We start from the raw sequence: 16,944 nt of genomic DNA on the forward strand, positions 1-16,944 counted from the left end.
GCCAGAGCACAGGGCAGGAAGGCGGCACATGGGAAAGGAGGGGTGGCCGGGCGCTGAGCTACATAATGCCACCTGACGGATGGGCTCTCTAGGAAGCCATGTCGTCACTAGCAGAGAAGACCACTTGGCAGAATCCGGAACTTGAGCTGAAAAACAGTGCTGTAGAGAAGAGGAGGGATTTCCAGGGAGCTGGGGCCCAGAGAAGTCTGCCCTTGGGTGGGCTGTGTTCAGCAGCTGAGGGCTGCCCCCCGCCCAGCACAGTCCCTTGGACTTGGGTTTCCCAAGCAGGTGACAGCAGTCAGAGTTGAGGATATTGAGAGGCCAAGATTTATAGGGACACTTCAGCTGGCTGGAGAAGGGAGGAAGAAGAGGGGCAGAGGAGAGGAGGAAGAGGATGAGCGGCCAGAGGCTGGAGGCCCTGGGCTTTCCTGCTGGCTGAGTGGAAACCCAGCCGTCTTTGCAAACCCTTTCCTCGTGGCCAGCTCTGCCAAGGCCCAGTAGGAAACACGGGAGTGTGGCACCTTGTGAGGGCATGCAGCCCACTTCCTCCCCTGGAAGGCTGCTCCAGAGGGGTTGGTGACTCCCACTGCCACCAGGAAGCTTCAGTGTCACCAGCACAGGGAAGCCACGATTTCTGCCCATCCGCGATGGTTCTCAAGGGAAGGCCAGCTATTAAGTGGCTCTGTGTTTCCAGTTTTCCCTTAGGGGAGCCGAACTTTTTCAGGCCACAATTGTCAAGGCTGTAAAGGCAAGAATCGAGGAGGAGAAGAAGTCCATGGATCAGCTGAAGAGACAGTAAGATGCTTTCACTCTCCTTCTCTTCCTTCTTCTGATCTGTGGGACCATATTTAGCTCTCAGCCCTTGGAGGCCTCAGAGCCTTGGAAAGTCTGTGTGTGTGACAGTTCACAACTTCCCGTGTATTTACTGAGTCAGAGCAGTCGCGAGAGCCTCCTAGCCTGAAGAAGAGAGTTCCAGAATGGTGGCAGGGGCCATCCTGAGAAAGACACGAGCAGTTCCTAGCTCAGGTGCTTCCTGGAGGACCTGGAAAAGCTCTGCAGGTCTCTGAGCCTCAGGTTCCTGCCCCTAAACTACATCTCACAGGCCCACTGGATTTTTGTAGAGATTAAAGTAGCTCATGAATGAGACAGAAAATGCTCATGGCATCTCAGGTCAAGGGGATAAACCTGGGGTCAGCTCTGGAAGCATCTTGAAATCATGTAATCCAGAAAGAAGTTCTGGTTCTGAAAGACTGAGAGCCCCACAGGGCACAGGCAGCCTGAGGCGTGCAGTTCATCCCGGCCCATGTTCAGTCTAGAGCTTTCCCACTGTGCCGGGTCATGGCATAGACTGGCTCCTCTCAGGAGATTTGGGAATTATTGAAAAGAATTTGCTGAGTGTAATTCTTAGCAGGGAATGGACCTTATAGCTTCAGGGATAAGGTGTGAAAGCTGATGGCAGTGGAGTTAAAGATGGCACGAGTAGACTTTTCAAGAGCCTGAGGTCCCCAAGGGCTGACACTTTGCTAAGAAAATGGAGATCTCTCTCAGTCCCCAGTAAAGTTTCCCAAGTTTTCAGGAGCAGCTTCATTCCCTTCTGACTTCATTTCCAAGCTTTCTCCACCCTCAGCAGAAGTGCTTCCTGGTATTAATTAGATTGGTCCATGTCCTGGACATTTTCACAAAGATGTAAGTTATACGTAAACACCTAATACCAGTGCACCGTGTCACAACTGTGTTAGCATTGTTTCTGGCCCACCAACACGGATCCAGAGGAATGACAATTTGGACCCACATTAGGGTGTGCTTCTCATTTCCCAGGAGGCCTGAGTTGTGATTACTGCTGAATTTTTCTGTTTAAGAATGCAAAAGTTGGCCAGGCACAGTGGTGCATACCTGTCATCCCAGTGACTCAGGAGTCTATGACAGGAGGATCACAAATCCAAGGCCAGCCTCAGCAAGGCCCTAAGCAACTAAGCAAAACCCTGTCTCTAAATAGAACATTAAAAAAAGGGGGGGGGCAGGGATATGGCTCACTGGTTAAGCACCCCTGGGCTCAATCCCTGGTACAAAAAAAATGTAGAAGAAGAAGAAGAATGCCAAATTTAGGGGTATAAAGGACTTACACCTTAGAGTGCATTTTGTTCAGACTGGCTGTGACACCAGGTGTGAGTGCACACTGTGGCCTGCAGGCCAAATCCAGCATAGCAATCACTGATCCGGTTCTCAAGTCGAGCCACTGTGGAGGGCAGAGTAGCGTGGAGATTATATAGAGAGCAGGGAGATGCTTCATCTGAGAAGCCATTGTTTCACCACTGAGGATTTCAAAGTGAATTGGCCATGCCGTCCATGATTTTAGAAGTACGCCTGGCGGTGGAGTCCACAGTCCCACAAAGGTGGCCCTGACATGGCCAACACTGGTTTATTTCCTAGGATGGACCGCATCAAGGCCAGACAGCAGAAGTACAAAAAGGGTAAGGAGAGGATGCTGAGCTTGACGCAGGAGGCTGGGGAAGGCCAGGACGTCCAGAACCCCCTGGAAGAGGACGATGAAAGTACGTTCGCGGGGTCCTCCCACTCCCTTCTGAGGTGCTGGGCAGTAGCTTGGTTCAGGTGGGGCTGTAAGCTGGCTCTGCTGCTTGCTCTACCTGCGTCAGCAAGTCTTACCCTCCCTTTGTGAGTGGGTACATTTATTTATTTCCCAAAACACTCATTTAATGAATGAATGTCTTCATTCTTGGGCAAGATGTCTCAAATAAACACTGAGCCTAACGCTGTCTCACACACATCTGCCCATGAAGAAAATTGGTGTGATTTTGCTTAATTTGTGCCTGTAGGGAAGATAGTTAAATATGCTACCTTTCATTTCTATAAGTTTTATATGAGTATTAAACATGCCTGCCTATGATTTTATTTGGCATCTGAATATTGATAGTTAAAATATCAGTTATTATGTATTTCAGTAAAACAGTGTGAAATATATATTTGTTATATCTAATCATAGAATTATTGTAGCCAGTTAAAGTTTTAAAGGTTTGCTTAGAGGGGCTTGCATGCTTTGCTATTTGAAAGGAATAGAGAAATAACACATATTGAAATCTTTCCAGTACTAGTGTCTATTCATCACCAGTAAATTTATATTTTCTGATCAACACATTAAATTAATCACAAGAAAAGTTTTTGGTTATTGTAATTTATCTGTTTTTAGAAACTATTTGCCTCTAAATGTTTCTGTAAAAGTTCAGCGAGGCTTCTTTTCTGTTGATTTAATGAAAAACTCAGTGCATTTTAACAGATAATCCCTTCTCCTTTTAAAATTTCTTGCTAGGCACTCAGTTACTAGGGAGATGTGGAAACGTGGCACGGGGTTAGAAGAAGCCAGTGCAGAGGGGCCTGTTAGCACATTTCCTTGTCGGGTTCAGTGTGGTTCCTTTTCCTGACTCTGATGTGCTTGGGCAGTCTGTCTAGGTTTGACATTGCATTGTTAAAGCGTGCTGACAGCAGACATCAGAAAATCAGAGCTTGGTGGCCAGGCAGAGCATTCCGCACCTCCCTGTTGACCATGACAGTGAAGAAGCAGCTATGAGACCTATGGGTTGTCTTTGTTCTGCTTATCAAGGAAACTGTCACCATTGGCCAATGTCATTGTCATGCATCTGGCCCTCCTTTGATATGTTAGAATATTGAATGATTAGTATTCTGAAAATTAGTCGGGATGCCTTCCCTGGTTATAGCTTATGGAGACACATATCCAAAACTGTCAGACAAGGAATATCACCGAGCTCAAAATGCCTCACAGAGCAGGGCGGGACCCATGAGGGGCATCTTCAGAATCATTACAAAACTAACTAAACCAGAACCTTCCCTGACCTATTGCTTAGCATCATGATGATCTGATGTTGGCCTCTCTCACTCCAGAGGAAATTCTCCAAAACTCGGAAAACTAGTTTCATGAAATTGGCTCAGTATTTGTGGATGCAATTGAATTTTATCCCCAATATTGAATTTAGCATTTTGGACAAAAAATTGATTTATAAAGAGTTTTATTCAATTGTCTGCTTAAATCCAAAGAGAAATGTTCAAGCAAAATTCCAGTGTGACTCTCGGTGGACTGTCCTTTGGCACATGAGCCCTGCCGAGGACCAAGCGATGCTATGTGCAGTTGCCTACTCCTGTCAAGTCACAAGTCAACCGTGCGACCTCTCTGTCCTCAAAGGGCCTTTGCCAGTGCAGAGACCTGTCCATGTCATATTGTGTCACATGAATGTCAGACCCCACTGGGACCAGTTCCCACTGCAGTCACTGTGGGTGTCTTTCCTTTTCCCACCTCAGTGTCACCCTTCCAGAGGAACTGGATGTGGTCTTTGATGATCATCTTACCAGTTGTGAATGATATGAAGAGCTTCCTGTGAAGGTTACTGAAGTTAGGCTTTTCTGACCCATTTCACCCTCATTATGCCACGTTCCTGAACACTGGTATTCACTAAGTGTGCCTGGTTACACTACCTGATGGTGCAATAACGCAGGACCGTGAGTCGCTCATGGTTTGGAATCACATTCCGACAGCGGTGTTAAATTTTTTTCGATGAGATCTATTTTTCTTTCCAAGCCTGAAAGGCATGCAAGGAAGAGCATGGGTAGTTTATTTTGTAGTCTTGGATATGTTTCAGAACTTATTGTTAAATCTGGAAGAATTTTATTAAAGGCCTTATTTTGATCTGTCAAGTGATTGGGCTTTCTAAGAGAGCTGTCTTAGCAATGTCAAGGATAAGAATGTGTGCAGTAGAATGCCACATGTGAATCTGTGACATGTAATATGGCCTTGCTGTTTGTGTGACATTGGCAGCAGGCCTTGGTGTGGTTGAAGGTGCCACTTCTCCCATGTCCATACCATGTGCACACATGGGCTGCATTATTGCTGTTCAATGATACCTTCCCATGGGTGCTGCGTGTGCAGCCCATCTCAGCACTGCCTGAGTGAATACTGAGCCTCCCTTCATTGATGAATACCTCACCATGAGGGCCAAGTGTCTGAGGATACAATGGCAGGATTTAAAAAGCTGGTTTCACACTAGCTCAGCAATATATTCAACATCCACAGAGCCTGCAGGGACAGTGTGGAGCTGGATCTGCATCTGAACTCTGGTCCACCTGAGAGCTTTCCTTCCATTACTAGGAGGCAGCGCTGGAGAAAGACTCCTCTTGTTATTTTCCTAACTTCCATTTAATTACAGTTTTAAAAGTCCTCAAAAGCATTTCTTTGTTTTTAATGTGCTAATTCTACTCACTCACATAACAAATTAGTTTCCAATTATAAAATTAAAATACAGTGCTTGAGATAATAACCGTTGGGCTCACCAGTGTGCATGACAGTTGCAGAAGGTATGATTGAACACTGTTGATTTCGGAACTTGTAATGAGGGTGAAATGCTCCTTCTTGTGAGACTGTGTTTTCCCACATGACCGTGTGATGCAGAGTCCCTGTGACTCTGGGCTTCTGTAGATGCATTTCTTCACGGTCGTCCTCACTGTCCAACGTAATGCTGTAACTTTGGTTTGTTCTTGCTTTTTCTTACCTTATGTTGTATTGCATTTATTCCCTCAGGCCTGGACCCAGTACTCTGGGCCTGGTTTTTTTCTTCAAAATAAAATCAACAAATCAGTGCTTCTGTTCAAGGATATAGGGCCCAATTTGTTCATTCTACGTCTTCATGAATGGAGGCTTCAGATTCGTCTGAAATCATGGGCAAAATTACTTGAGTTTTGACCATGTTGAGTGATATCTAAGCAACTGATTTGAAAACAAGCCAAGGTTTTCCATTACTACAATGCCTAAGTCCAAAGTCAACTCAGACATCAAGATGTTACGGAAAAGAGACCCTGCATCTGCAAACCCCAGCAGATATGTTTCCCTGCAACGATGGTACAGTTCTTGTAGCATCCAAAATGTATATGCTGGGTCTCTTTTCTCTGATAAACTCAAAACTTATCAAAATGATAGAAGAATTGAATTTCTTAAAATCTCTGGACATTTTCTCTGCTCCCAACTCTTAACCCAGGTGTTGTGATTTTGCAGGGAAAGTAAAAGACAAGGCAGAGGCGCTCCGTTACTATCTGTGCCTGTGCCTTCTGGTCCCTAGCACTCCCCTGAGCCTCATTAAGTCCCGGAAGCTGCCTGTGGACCAGAGGCTGGCGGCATGACCCGTGTGGACTGGGCTGCTATGTTAGAAGCAGCCCAAGCAGTGTCACCGCTATCACTGTCATTGTCCTCATGTTTCCTTCTGTTCTTGGTGTTGCCCCCCCATCACCCCCATGGCCATGTGTGTTGTTTAACTGTTTGAAATGTCTCATCATGTATGTTGTGTCTCATGTGTCCATGTGGAGAAGCCAGGTCTGCATGGTGTGAAGTGAAGCGGAAGGCTGGCTGTGCTGGTCTGGGTGCTGAGCCGTCCCTTCTGGCCTCCCTGGAACAGCCCGGGCCAGACCCTCCACTTCCCTCCGGCCTTGTCTGAACCACCGATATTGCTGAATTGCAAAACAGTATTCTCAGTTATTTCAGTAACAGAATCGGTTGCTGCAGAGTTGATCTGAGTTAACGGTATAAATTTTACAATCAAGAGGGGAGAAAACACCGGATCAGCCCTGTAGAGGCCGGGTCTCTGGGTGGTGTAGACAAGGCCTCAGGCTCCGTGGACCCCACCCTGCCAACATCATGTAGCAGCGTTAGCCTGAAGTTGGTTCTCTTCATCTCAGTTTCTCCTCTGCCAACGTCTCTTGCTGCGGTCCTTCTATGGGCCATCTGTATATTTTTAGGGGCATTTTATTAGTAAGCCCCCAGCGGTCGCGTGTTTCTTTCAGGAAATAAGTGACTATTTTATTTTGCTTAGTGGTCAGGAGTGGAGATTATTACTTGTTTGAAATGGATAGTGAAGAGGAGGAAGAGGAGGAGTTGAAGAAGGAAGATGAGGGGCCACCGCGCAAGTAGCATTCCAGGTAAGTCTGGGGCTGGGAGGGGTCGTGTCCCCTGCCATTTGGAGAGTTTTTCTGATTAACAGGCTCCATCGCAGGCCTGAACTTCTGCTGAGCTCCTGCTGGAGCTCTGAGCATCTCCTCTTCATGCTTCTTGGCAAAGCCACAGTGACTGCCCGAGGAGAGCAGGTTCTGTCAGGCCGTCATCCCCTCCGTCAATGCATCCCCTCATGCTTTACACAAAAATAAAGCTTCACTGGGTGAACTTTATTTTTGTGGTTGTTGCAAGAGATGAAGATTTCTTTGGCTTTGCTTTGGATTGCTTGAATGGAGTTATACTTCAAAGTATGAAATAGTTGATTATGAAAGTAGAGTGCTGGCTCTGTTTTGAATCAAAGGATCATGTAAATGCTGCTTCAGATTTCAGATCTGTTTTGTCTGTACTGCTCAAGATTGGAGGGTGCCCTGTAAGGACAGCCACAACCTCTGGCACAGTCCCGTCTTCAGCTTAACCATCTCTGGTTCAGACCCACTCCCTGGTTCCCAGCAGGCACTCAGCAGCCCGAAAGCTAGGGGTGAATGTGTCATCAAGTCTTGTTAAAGATGAGGCTGTGTCCCTGCAGTCGACTCAGGATGAAATCCCGTGTGCATCTCATGTACCAGTGAACCACACAATGACACCATCATTTCCCGTTTCTGACAGTGCAAGGCACCCAGGTCCGTCTCCATGCTGCATGCATGAGGGGCCTACGATGAGGTCATTGTCAGCTGACTGGCCAGGCCTCCTCAAGCTGACAGGCACAATCCACCCTGTCTTCCCGATGACACTGTGGAACTAAGTTATTCATGGAGACACCCTGGTTGGATGCTGTCTCTCTGGCTCTGTTGCCCCGTGTGGGCTTTTTGGTGACTGAGTTTGTGTGTGTGTGTGTGTATGTGTGTGTGTGAAGCTGGCTCACCAAGTACTAACGACTTGACTGCTTATTTCCTTCTAATGACTTGCACTCTAGCTGTCACCCATCAAGCAGCACAGGAGGGGACATGGGACATCTTCACCTTGTCTGATGAATTATGTGCAGTGATGGATGGTTTTCTTTATTCCTCACTTACCAGCAGAGCACGTTTTATTCTAGTTCCCATGGTTGGCACATTGCAACCTCGTTGATCTTAATGGTAGAGACAAACTTGTTCGCCTTCATATATTAACTACCAGTTTTTTTTTCACCTTCGTATTTTAACTACTAGTTCTTCTCGCCTTCGTAATATTAACCACTAGTTTTGTTTTCCCTACTAACGACTCTTACTTTGTCCTTCTTTGCAGAGAGCTATTGGGAAGTTTGCATCAGCCATTTTAGCTTTGCCCAAGTCTGTCATTAAACTTCCCAAAACTATTCTTCAGTATTTAATCAGAGCTGCAAAGGTATTTCATGTTTTACTGACATGTAGTGTGTGACTCTCTGCTCAGTAGAACTTTAGTCAAACACACCCCCTGTCTGCATTCTCTCTGTACTATAGATCGTATAAGGAAGGAATTGTACAGATGTAAAACACTCGGACAGCTTTTCCAAAAAGAGTGCTTAGAAGTCAGATTTCTTGTTGTTTGATTTCTTATTTTTAAGCTGAGACTATTGAAAAATAGAAAGGGAAAATGCAGACACGTGTACGTTCTGTCCTCCTCATGGTTCTGCGTAAGTCACATCTGGTTTTTATAAGGGTCACATCTGGTTGCATGCATTTGTTACAATGAGTCAAACCTGTGATGATGTTTCTCAGAAAGCTGGTAAAATTCTGCACAAGCTGATAAAAGACTCACTCGCTTCCATCGCCTTTTCTGCCTCCTTTTCGTCTCCGTCTTCTTAGATGGAGTCTGTGGTCTGGTTTCTACTCTCGGTGCACCTGCCCCAGCTGCTCAGCCCCACGTGGTCCCGTAGTTTCTCGCCCTTGTGGGATCTGTGGTTTAGGTACACTGTTTAAAGTTCTAACACACCACAGAGTGACTCAGCTGCCTGTGCTGCAGTCCCTGCACTATTGTAAACCACAACTAGCAAATGACAATGCAGGTATTTTCTAGAACATTCTTTCTCTCAAACTCAATCAAGGACAGGGCCTAAACCTCTTAGGTCTAAATACCCCTTGGGTGTGAAGCACATGGTTGGGATAATGACCATGACCATGCATCTTGCATTTTACCTGGGATCTTGCTTACATGCATCTCCTGGCTCAACAGGTGACCTGAGGCCCACATTCACTCAGCTGCCCCTAAGCTGCGGAGTCCAGCCCTGCAAGCCCCTCCCACTCTGCATGTGCAGCAGGCGGAGTTGGCCACCAGCAGCCCCTGCTCTGCTTCCCTAGGGCTTCCCCGAGGTAGGGCAATCCTGAGTCTCACGATTAACATTTAAAATTTACTTAGATGAAAGATTATAATGTGACATCCCCTGTCTTACTTTTAAAGAGTCATCTTCTGAGGGGTGAGGTCATGCACACCTGTCATCCCAGAGGCTCGGGAGGCTGAGGCAAGAGGATTGCAAGTTCCAAGCCAGTCTCAGCAACTTACCAAGGCCCTAAGCAACTTAGTGAGGCCCTGTATCAAAGTAAAAAATAAAAAGGGTTGGGGATGTGCCTCAGTGGTAGAGCACTCCTGAATTCAATCTGGTATCAGAAATAAATAATCATCCTTTTACAGACAGAATGAAAAAGGTACTGGATAAACCTGAATTAAAGCACAGAGGTGGGGAAGGGAATCCACTGCAACCAGGCTCTCCCTGTTTTAAAGAACACAGACATTTTTGCATAATAAGTGTTCAGTAGAAAGAATCCCATTACCCCCAATATAGATGATAAATTTAAGATAAAGTCATATGAGAAAAAATTTATGCCAATGTCAGGGACGTACAGCAGTGGTGGCCTTTCACTGAGCCTGAAGGTCTTTTAATGCGTGTTTCCATGGAGTTTTCTACAGATGGTTGGTGTGGTTAGTGCCTGAGTCCCAGACAGACCAGCCCAGTTGATGACAGACACTTACAGCTACAAAGTAACAACCAGAAAGTCCAGGAAGAACCTTCCATCTCTTCAGTTGGAATGTTTCCTGTCTCAGCAACATTTGTCTGAACTAGTCAGACCAAGGCAAAACTGATAAGACCTTTCTGGAATTGTCACAACATCCATATTAAGATGACTTACCTGAGCCAGGCATGGTGGTGCAGGCCTGTGGTCCCAGCGACTCAGGAGGCTGAGGCAAGAGGATTGCAAGTTCAACAACTTAGCAAGACCTTCTCTCAAAAGAAAAAAGAAAAAAGGGCTAGGGATACAGGTGTGTAGCTCAGTGGTAGAGTGCCCCTGGGCTCAATCCCCAGTACAAAAAAATAAAAAATAAACACACACACACACACACACACACACACACACATAGTTAGCAAAATCTGACTTCTCACCCTGGGCATGTCTTGCGTGACTGCAGGACCCCAGCGGAGCCCCGCCAGAGCCCCTGCTGCAGGGACAGGTTGAGGCCCAGCGCTGCCCTTGGTCTCCCTCATCCTACCTTCCCCTCCCAACTCTTTATTTTTCTACAGAGTAAAGAGTTCCTCCAACTGGTGGCCCTGCCACACTCACAAATCCTAGTTACCTATTTATTTTCTCTTTGGGGGATTCTTTCATTACTTAAAACAATATTGTCATAACACTTTTTTCTTTAAAGGAAATGTCACTATATGTTGCTCTTATACCGGAAAATTTCTGGAATGTTTAGTAGGTCAGATTCTTTTAAAAACATCCCGTGTTGCACTGAGGCAAGTTTGCTTCTTACGGTACTAAACCTGAAAGCCAGCCTTGACAGAATTCTCAGTCAACACACCCAGTGACTGCAAATCCCTTTATCTTGTCCTTCTTCAAATTCCATTTCATCTTCTCATCTTATTAAATATGTTTTTGACAAAAAAAAAATAGGAAATATTTTCTACCTCCTGGGTTTGTCACCCAGAAATGATACATATTTTGCATCTATGTTAATTTCCCAACTTAGATTTCTATCTCTGAGAAAACAGGAAGTGTTCTTTCTCAGCCTGTGGCCCTTTCCTGCTCATATGGAAAAGTCGAGTCCCTCTTTATTTTCTCCTGACAACACAATACCAGTGATTTATTTATGCTGTGTTTTTCAAAGACTCCAGAAACCTGAAAATAATCTAGAATAAAATGAAACTATCTGGGTTTATTAGAGCTCCCACAAAACTGTTTGACTTAATCATCACCATGGAAAACCCAGCTTCCCTGAGACCCGTGTTTGTGCTGCATGTTGAGCATGCCTGCCTGGCTTCCTGGTTTCTAGATGGCTGACTTGGTGTGTCAGGTTGTTCTTTTCATTTCTTCTGCATGACTCTGGGGACTTAGTGGGAGGCTGTTCAAAATTGCTCTTTCCTGATTATCGGTCATAATATGTTAATGTCACTTTTTTCAGCTCTTGAATGCAAATAACAAAAGACAACCAAAAGTACCACAGGTTTTCTTCCATGCTATTCTGAAATAACTGTTTGACCTTGCTATCATTTATTTTCCTCTAAAAATACTAATCCATTTGCAAGGCCCTTTCTCAAGTTGCTGGAAAGAGCTGTCATGCCCAGGGGGAGCCTGGAATGGGCAAGACCATTTCTCCAATGTAAGATCACAGAGAAGCACTGGTTTTCGACTCAGAAGTTTCCGAGTGATGGGAGAATCACTTAGTGAGGCTTCCAGATGCTCCTACTAAGTGTAGTGAAGACTCAGAAATTTAGGGTCACAAATGGCTGTGGTAATTGGGACTTGGAGAAATGATTGTTTGTACATACCCAAAGTCTATCTCATGATTCTCTGTGACACCAAATGAAATATGTGCCCATAACATCTGTTTTCCTGTTACATCTCAAGATGATGGGAAAAGCCCCCACCAGCTCAGCATAGGCAGAGGAGTCTGGTTGTCTGGTGGTCTTACTTTTAAAAAGTCATCTGCTGAGGGATGAGGTCATGCAGATCTCACACACCTGTCATCCCAGACCCTCGGGGAGCTGAGGCAAGAGGATTGCAAGTTCCAAGCCAGCCTTAGCAATTTATCAAGGCCCTAATCAACTTATCACAAGTTCCCTAAGCAACTTAGAAGGAGGTGAAGCTCTATTAGAACATAGTGCTGATCTCCCCGAGTTAGGAAGCTTTATGTAGGTCCCTGGTCTTTCCATTTCGAATTATTAAAAGGCCAGGAAATAATTGAATTTTCTCCCTTCAGTTTGTCTATCAAGCCTGGATTACTGACCCTAAAACAGCACTTCACCAGAGGCGGAAAGAGAAGAAAAAGTCTGCAAGAGAAGAGCAGAAGCGAAGACGGAAAGGCTCTGGGGAGGGTGAGTGTGGAAGGGGCAGCAGCTGGGGCCAGCGCCCTGGCCCTTGGCCCTGAAGCAGATGGCCCTGCAGGGGCAGATGGCAGGGAGGACACCCCTGAGCTCCAGGAGGCTCTCATTTGTCCCTTAGCACTCACCGCTGGGTACAGTGACAGGTTAAGATAAATACCATAAGATGGGAGGGGAGACAGAGCAAGGTCAATCCTAAGAAAACAGAAGGCAAGAAACTAATTTTAGGTGATAATAAGTAACCAAAAAAGAAACAAAAGAGGAGGCCTGAGAGTTAAGTTAAAGCTGGTCTTGGAAAAAGTCAATAAGAAAGACTGAACCTTCAGCAATTTGATTCAGAAAATAAAGGTGTGGGGTATATATTTAAATAATACTCAGGAATAAAAAAAATAGACAACATTATCTAATACACAAATAACATTATGGAAAAAATAGTTAGTAAGGAAAAAGAGAAAGATAACTTATTGCCAACATTCAGTTCAACATTATGCCAAGACATAGGACCTAAACACATTTCTAAGGAGAAAAAGCATCATGAAACACCAAAGCCAAGTTGAAGTGCAAGCTGCATGCTCAGGATCATTGTTTCATCTCACACACACACACACACACACACACACACACACACACGTATCACACGGAAGACTAGTATTTTGGATGTGTTAAGAATGCCTAAAAAGCATAAAAAAAAAGTTCAACCCAATAAACAAAATGCTATGAAAAATAATTCATAGACCAGAAAACCAAAATGCCCCCCAGGTGCCAAGTCTCACTAGTAATATGAGAAACACAAACTAAATATGTAGATATACTGGCTTTTAAAATTATTTTTACCTGTTGGATCAGCAAAGGACAAAACATGTCACAGATTTGGGGTTGGTGGGAAGGGATGTACTCGCACCAGCCTGGAGTGGTGCTGGAAGGGCCATGCGTAAGAATCTATTATTTTCAAAGGTCCGTGTTGTACTACAACTCAGTCGCACCAGTGGGTGTGTGGCTTAGATGAAGGAATGTCTGTACATGTGCACAAGTTCACGTCTGAGAATATCCATCTGACGTATGGGTTAATAACAAAAATTTAGAAACATCCTAAATGTTCATACAAAGAAACATTGAGGGCTGGGGTTGTGGCTCAGCGGTAGAGCGCTTGCCTCCCATGTGTGAGACCCTGGGTTCCATCCTCAGCACCACATAAAAATAAATAAACAAAATAAAGATACTGTGTCCATGTATAACTAAAAAAGAATTTAAAAAAGAATTGAATGAATTTGTGTTATCAATAGACGATATCATACTGTTCAGTGATTTTAAAATGACACAAATGGCTTTGAATCAGCATGGAGAACAATCCCCAGCATATTATTAAGTGAAAAAAGACTCTTTGCAAAACTACATGCACGTAATGAAACCATTCACGAAACAAAGGAAACAACTCCCTGGTATTTTAATGGATACATGTAATGTGCTGGTGTCTGCAAGCAAGAGGGAGATTGGGAAGGACACTCAGTACCTAGTGGCAGTGGTCACTTCTGGGAGAGTGGAGACTCAGTATATGGTCAAGATTAAGTGTTTTGTTTTGATTATTTACAAAGAAAATGTATCTACAAATTTCTTGTAAAATTAAAAAGGTAGTCAAAAATAAGAAGAAACATATTTGCTTTTTTTTATTAGTTGCTCATGACAATACGATGATCTTGACATACCATACATTTGAATCAAATGGGGTATAATTTTCTAATGTAACTTTAGTTGCAAAACCTCTCTACTTTTTGATCTTTCTTCCCCCTGATATGTCCTGGCAACTTTAATGTTATTTTACTTAGTTTCAAAAGACAAAAGCAACACACACTCCAAGCAATCAGTGGCAGGGAGGCAGGCCACAATTGGCCCAGGGCCCACCCTTGGGATCTAGCACCGAAGGGGCAACTCCTCACCCCCTGGCTTTGCTTCTACCCCTTTGTTACATGCAAAAGTCTCCTTTATGGGTTTTTCAAAACTGAGCTGATGCTCCACGAGTCTCTCCTGTACTGTTGTTAATAGCATCCCCAGAACTTTTCTCCAATTAAGTATTTATGAACCTGTATCATCTTTTCTTAATGGCTGTCAGAGATTCTATAGTACAGATATGCATCATTTATTCAATTGCATCATCCTTAATGGACGTAGGGTAGCATCCAGATTTTTGCCATAATGCTCAATGCTATAATAGGTGTCCTTGCAAAAAAACTGACCTATAGTCACAAGTGAGTGTCTTTAAATGTTTAGCAAAGATAGAATGTGCGTTTCCCACACAATAGGAGTCAGTTCTCGGAAGCGGGGACACCGGGCTGAGGGACATGGCTCTTCACTGTAACAGACATCTTCCAGGAGGGCTCAGCACCAGGATTCCTACAAGTCTGGTGCAAGGGCTTCCTCTTGCCACAGCTTCATCTTTCTGAGAAATGGAAATGGCTTTCGTTTTCATCTGAGTTTAGTGGACTCCCTGGCTGACAGGCCTGGGCATTCTTGTCTCCTGTCTTCTAGGTGATCTGAGCTGTGAACACGGTGCTATTCCCCATAGCTCTGCTGGGAGGCTGGCTCCTTCCTCTCAGCTGGTGTCACTGCTAGGCACACTGTCCTCTCTTGTGTGTCACACGTGTTCTTCTTGCTCATTACTCACAGTCTGACTTGGTGATAGTATGCTGTAGCTGAACCAGTTTTAACTTTTGATGTCATGTGTCTCAATTTCTCATTGTAATTTTAAGGACATTGATGTGCCTACTATTCACCTCAAAATTAAGCACATGTTTTTTCTCTATTTCCTACTCAGTTTATTTATATCTTAAATTTTTAGTTATTCCAGGAAATAGAAATGATTTTTAAGCTCTCACATGGATGCGTAATTATGTTGCCCCTACTTATGAAGTGTCTCTTCTCATTATTGGAGTTAAGATCCACTCTGGTGGGTACTGAGCTCTGCTTGTCTTCCGGTGTGACTGGGGCTCCGTGTTCTGCTGCACTCTCCTGCTGAAGCACTGAGCCACGTGCTTCTGAGTCTAGCAGCTATGCAGTTAGCTTCACTATTTAACGAGGCAAACTACCCTCACTACCCTTGTTATTCCCAAGCACTTGTTCTTCCGACACTTTTTGGCCAGTTCCAAGAATGTGTCCCTGGTCATCTTGCCGTTGGCTCAGCACTGCATGTCATAAAGATGATTTCAAGTGCAGGCACTGTGCTGCTTACCTGTAAACCAGAGACAGCAATGACTTAAAGACACTCACGCCCCAAAGGAAGTACTACTGGGCACTTTCTAGATCAAGGTGACATTTCCTCCACGTCCCTCTGGACATGGGAAGCACAGTGTGTCCTGAGGGGCAGGTGCTATTCAGTGCTTCCTCACAGTGGTTGTGAACTCCTTGCCACAGCCCAGGGGCCTTTTAGTTAGCCTGTCTTGCACATGGACAGGGACAGTCCCAGAGAGGGAAGTAATGTGCCTGAGGTCACACAGCCATTCAGGAAGTAGTGGGTCTAGAGGCCATCCCAGACCCTGGGCTCTAGCACCCTCTGTCTTAACCAGCCCAAAGACAAATGCAGGAAAAGGAATCCTGATGGCCCAGGAACTGCAAACCCCACTGAAACCCTAAGCACAGACGAAACAGTGGGGAGCAGGAGGAAACAGGATTGCTTGTGCTCCAGCGAGTCAGAGATGCAGTGTGCACAGAGTGGCACCCTGGCCAAAGGTCCAAGGTCCTGTCTGAAGGCTAAAGAGCAGGTTGGCTTTGCTGACCAAACAGGAAATAAGCAGCTGTAGAAAATGAGGTGGGATCATAAGATTGACCAGACAGCAAGTTTGAAAAGGTTAACTGAAGTCATATCATCTTTTCAAATTTGCTCTCTTAGGGCTTCCAGATAAGGCACAAGAAACCCAGTTAAATTTGAATTTTCTAATTAAGGAATAAATGATGTTTAGCTTAAGTATAATTTGCATAAATTTTATGAAATATGCCTATATTAAAAGCTTTTCTTGTTCATCTGAAAGTCAAACGTTCAAGTTAACTGAGTGTCCTGTATTTTTACTTGCTAGATCTGACAATTTTAACCTTAAATTATAGGATAAGAAACAAACTGAAACCTTGTGGTGTCTTATTCAGATACTGCAAACCAAAATGTGTTAACATCATTCCAAAGAATCAAAAATTAAGATTTCATAGTGTACATCTGGAGTTGGCAAACTTTTTCTGTGAAGGAGCAGATAGTACATGTTTTAGGTTTTGCAGTCTGTGGTTTCAGCTGCTGCTCAACTCTACCAGGTGGAGTGAAAGTGGCCGTAGGAAGTACACCAAGGGGCTGAGCTCTGTCCCATTAACATTTGAATTTAACATAATTGTTACATGCACAAAATATTACTCTATGCAGACCTTTCAAACTATTAAAGATACAAAGACCAGGCACAACTCATAAGCTGTCTTCTAATAATATCAGCCAGCCAGAGTTGACCAGTACATGTAATTCTAACTCTGCAGTGAAGAACATCTGAACCCTGGAGCATCAGGGTGCATGAAGTAAACCAGACTCAGAAAGTCAAGAGCTATGCAGTTTCTCTGTGGAAACCAGAGAGAAAGGAGGGAA

The 16,944-nt window shown here is 44.6% G+C and overlaps 1 protein-coding gene across 1 annotated transcript in view; it reads left to right on the forward strand.

Moving 5' to 3' along the window:
- LOC308631637 (piezo-type mechanosensitive ion channel component 2-like) overlaps positions 1-12,382 on the forward strand; it is a gene marked incomplete at its 3' end in the record, with an annotated part of 303,944 nt that extends 291,562 nt beyond the window's left edge. Inside the window, 6 exon segments of the mRNA XM_081263019.1 lie at positions 706-795; positions 2,431-2,618; positions 6,885-6,977; positions 6,980-6,990; positions 8,288-8,386; positions 12,215-12,382. Coding sequence (XP_081119145.1) covers positions 706-795; positions 2,431-2,618; positions 6,885-6,977; positions 6,980-6,990; positions 8,288-8,386; positions 12,215-12,382 — 649 coding nt within the window.
- Positions 12,383-16,944: the final 4,562 nt, after the last annotated feature.

This window comes from Spermophilus citellus (genome assembly GCF_964194105.1).
Source record: "Spermophilus citellus genome assembly, chromosome: 12".
Taxonomy (NCBI): domain Eukaryota; kingdom Metazoa; phylum Chordata; class Mammalia; order Rodentia; family Sciuridae; genus Spermophilus; species Spermophilus citellus.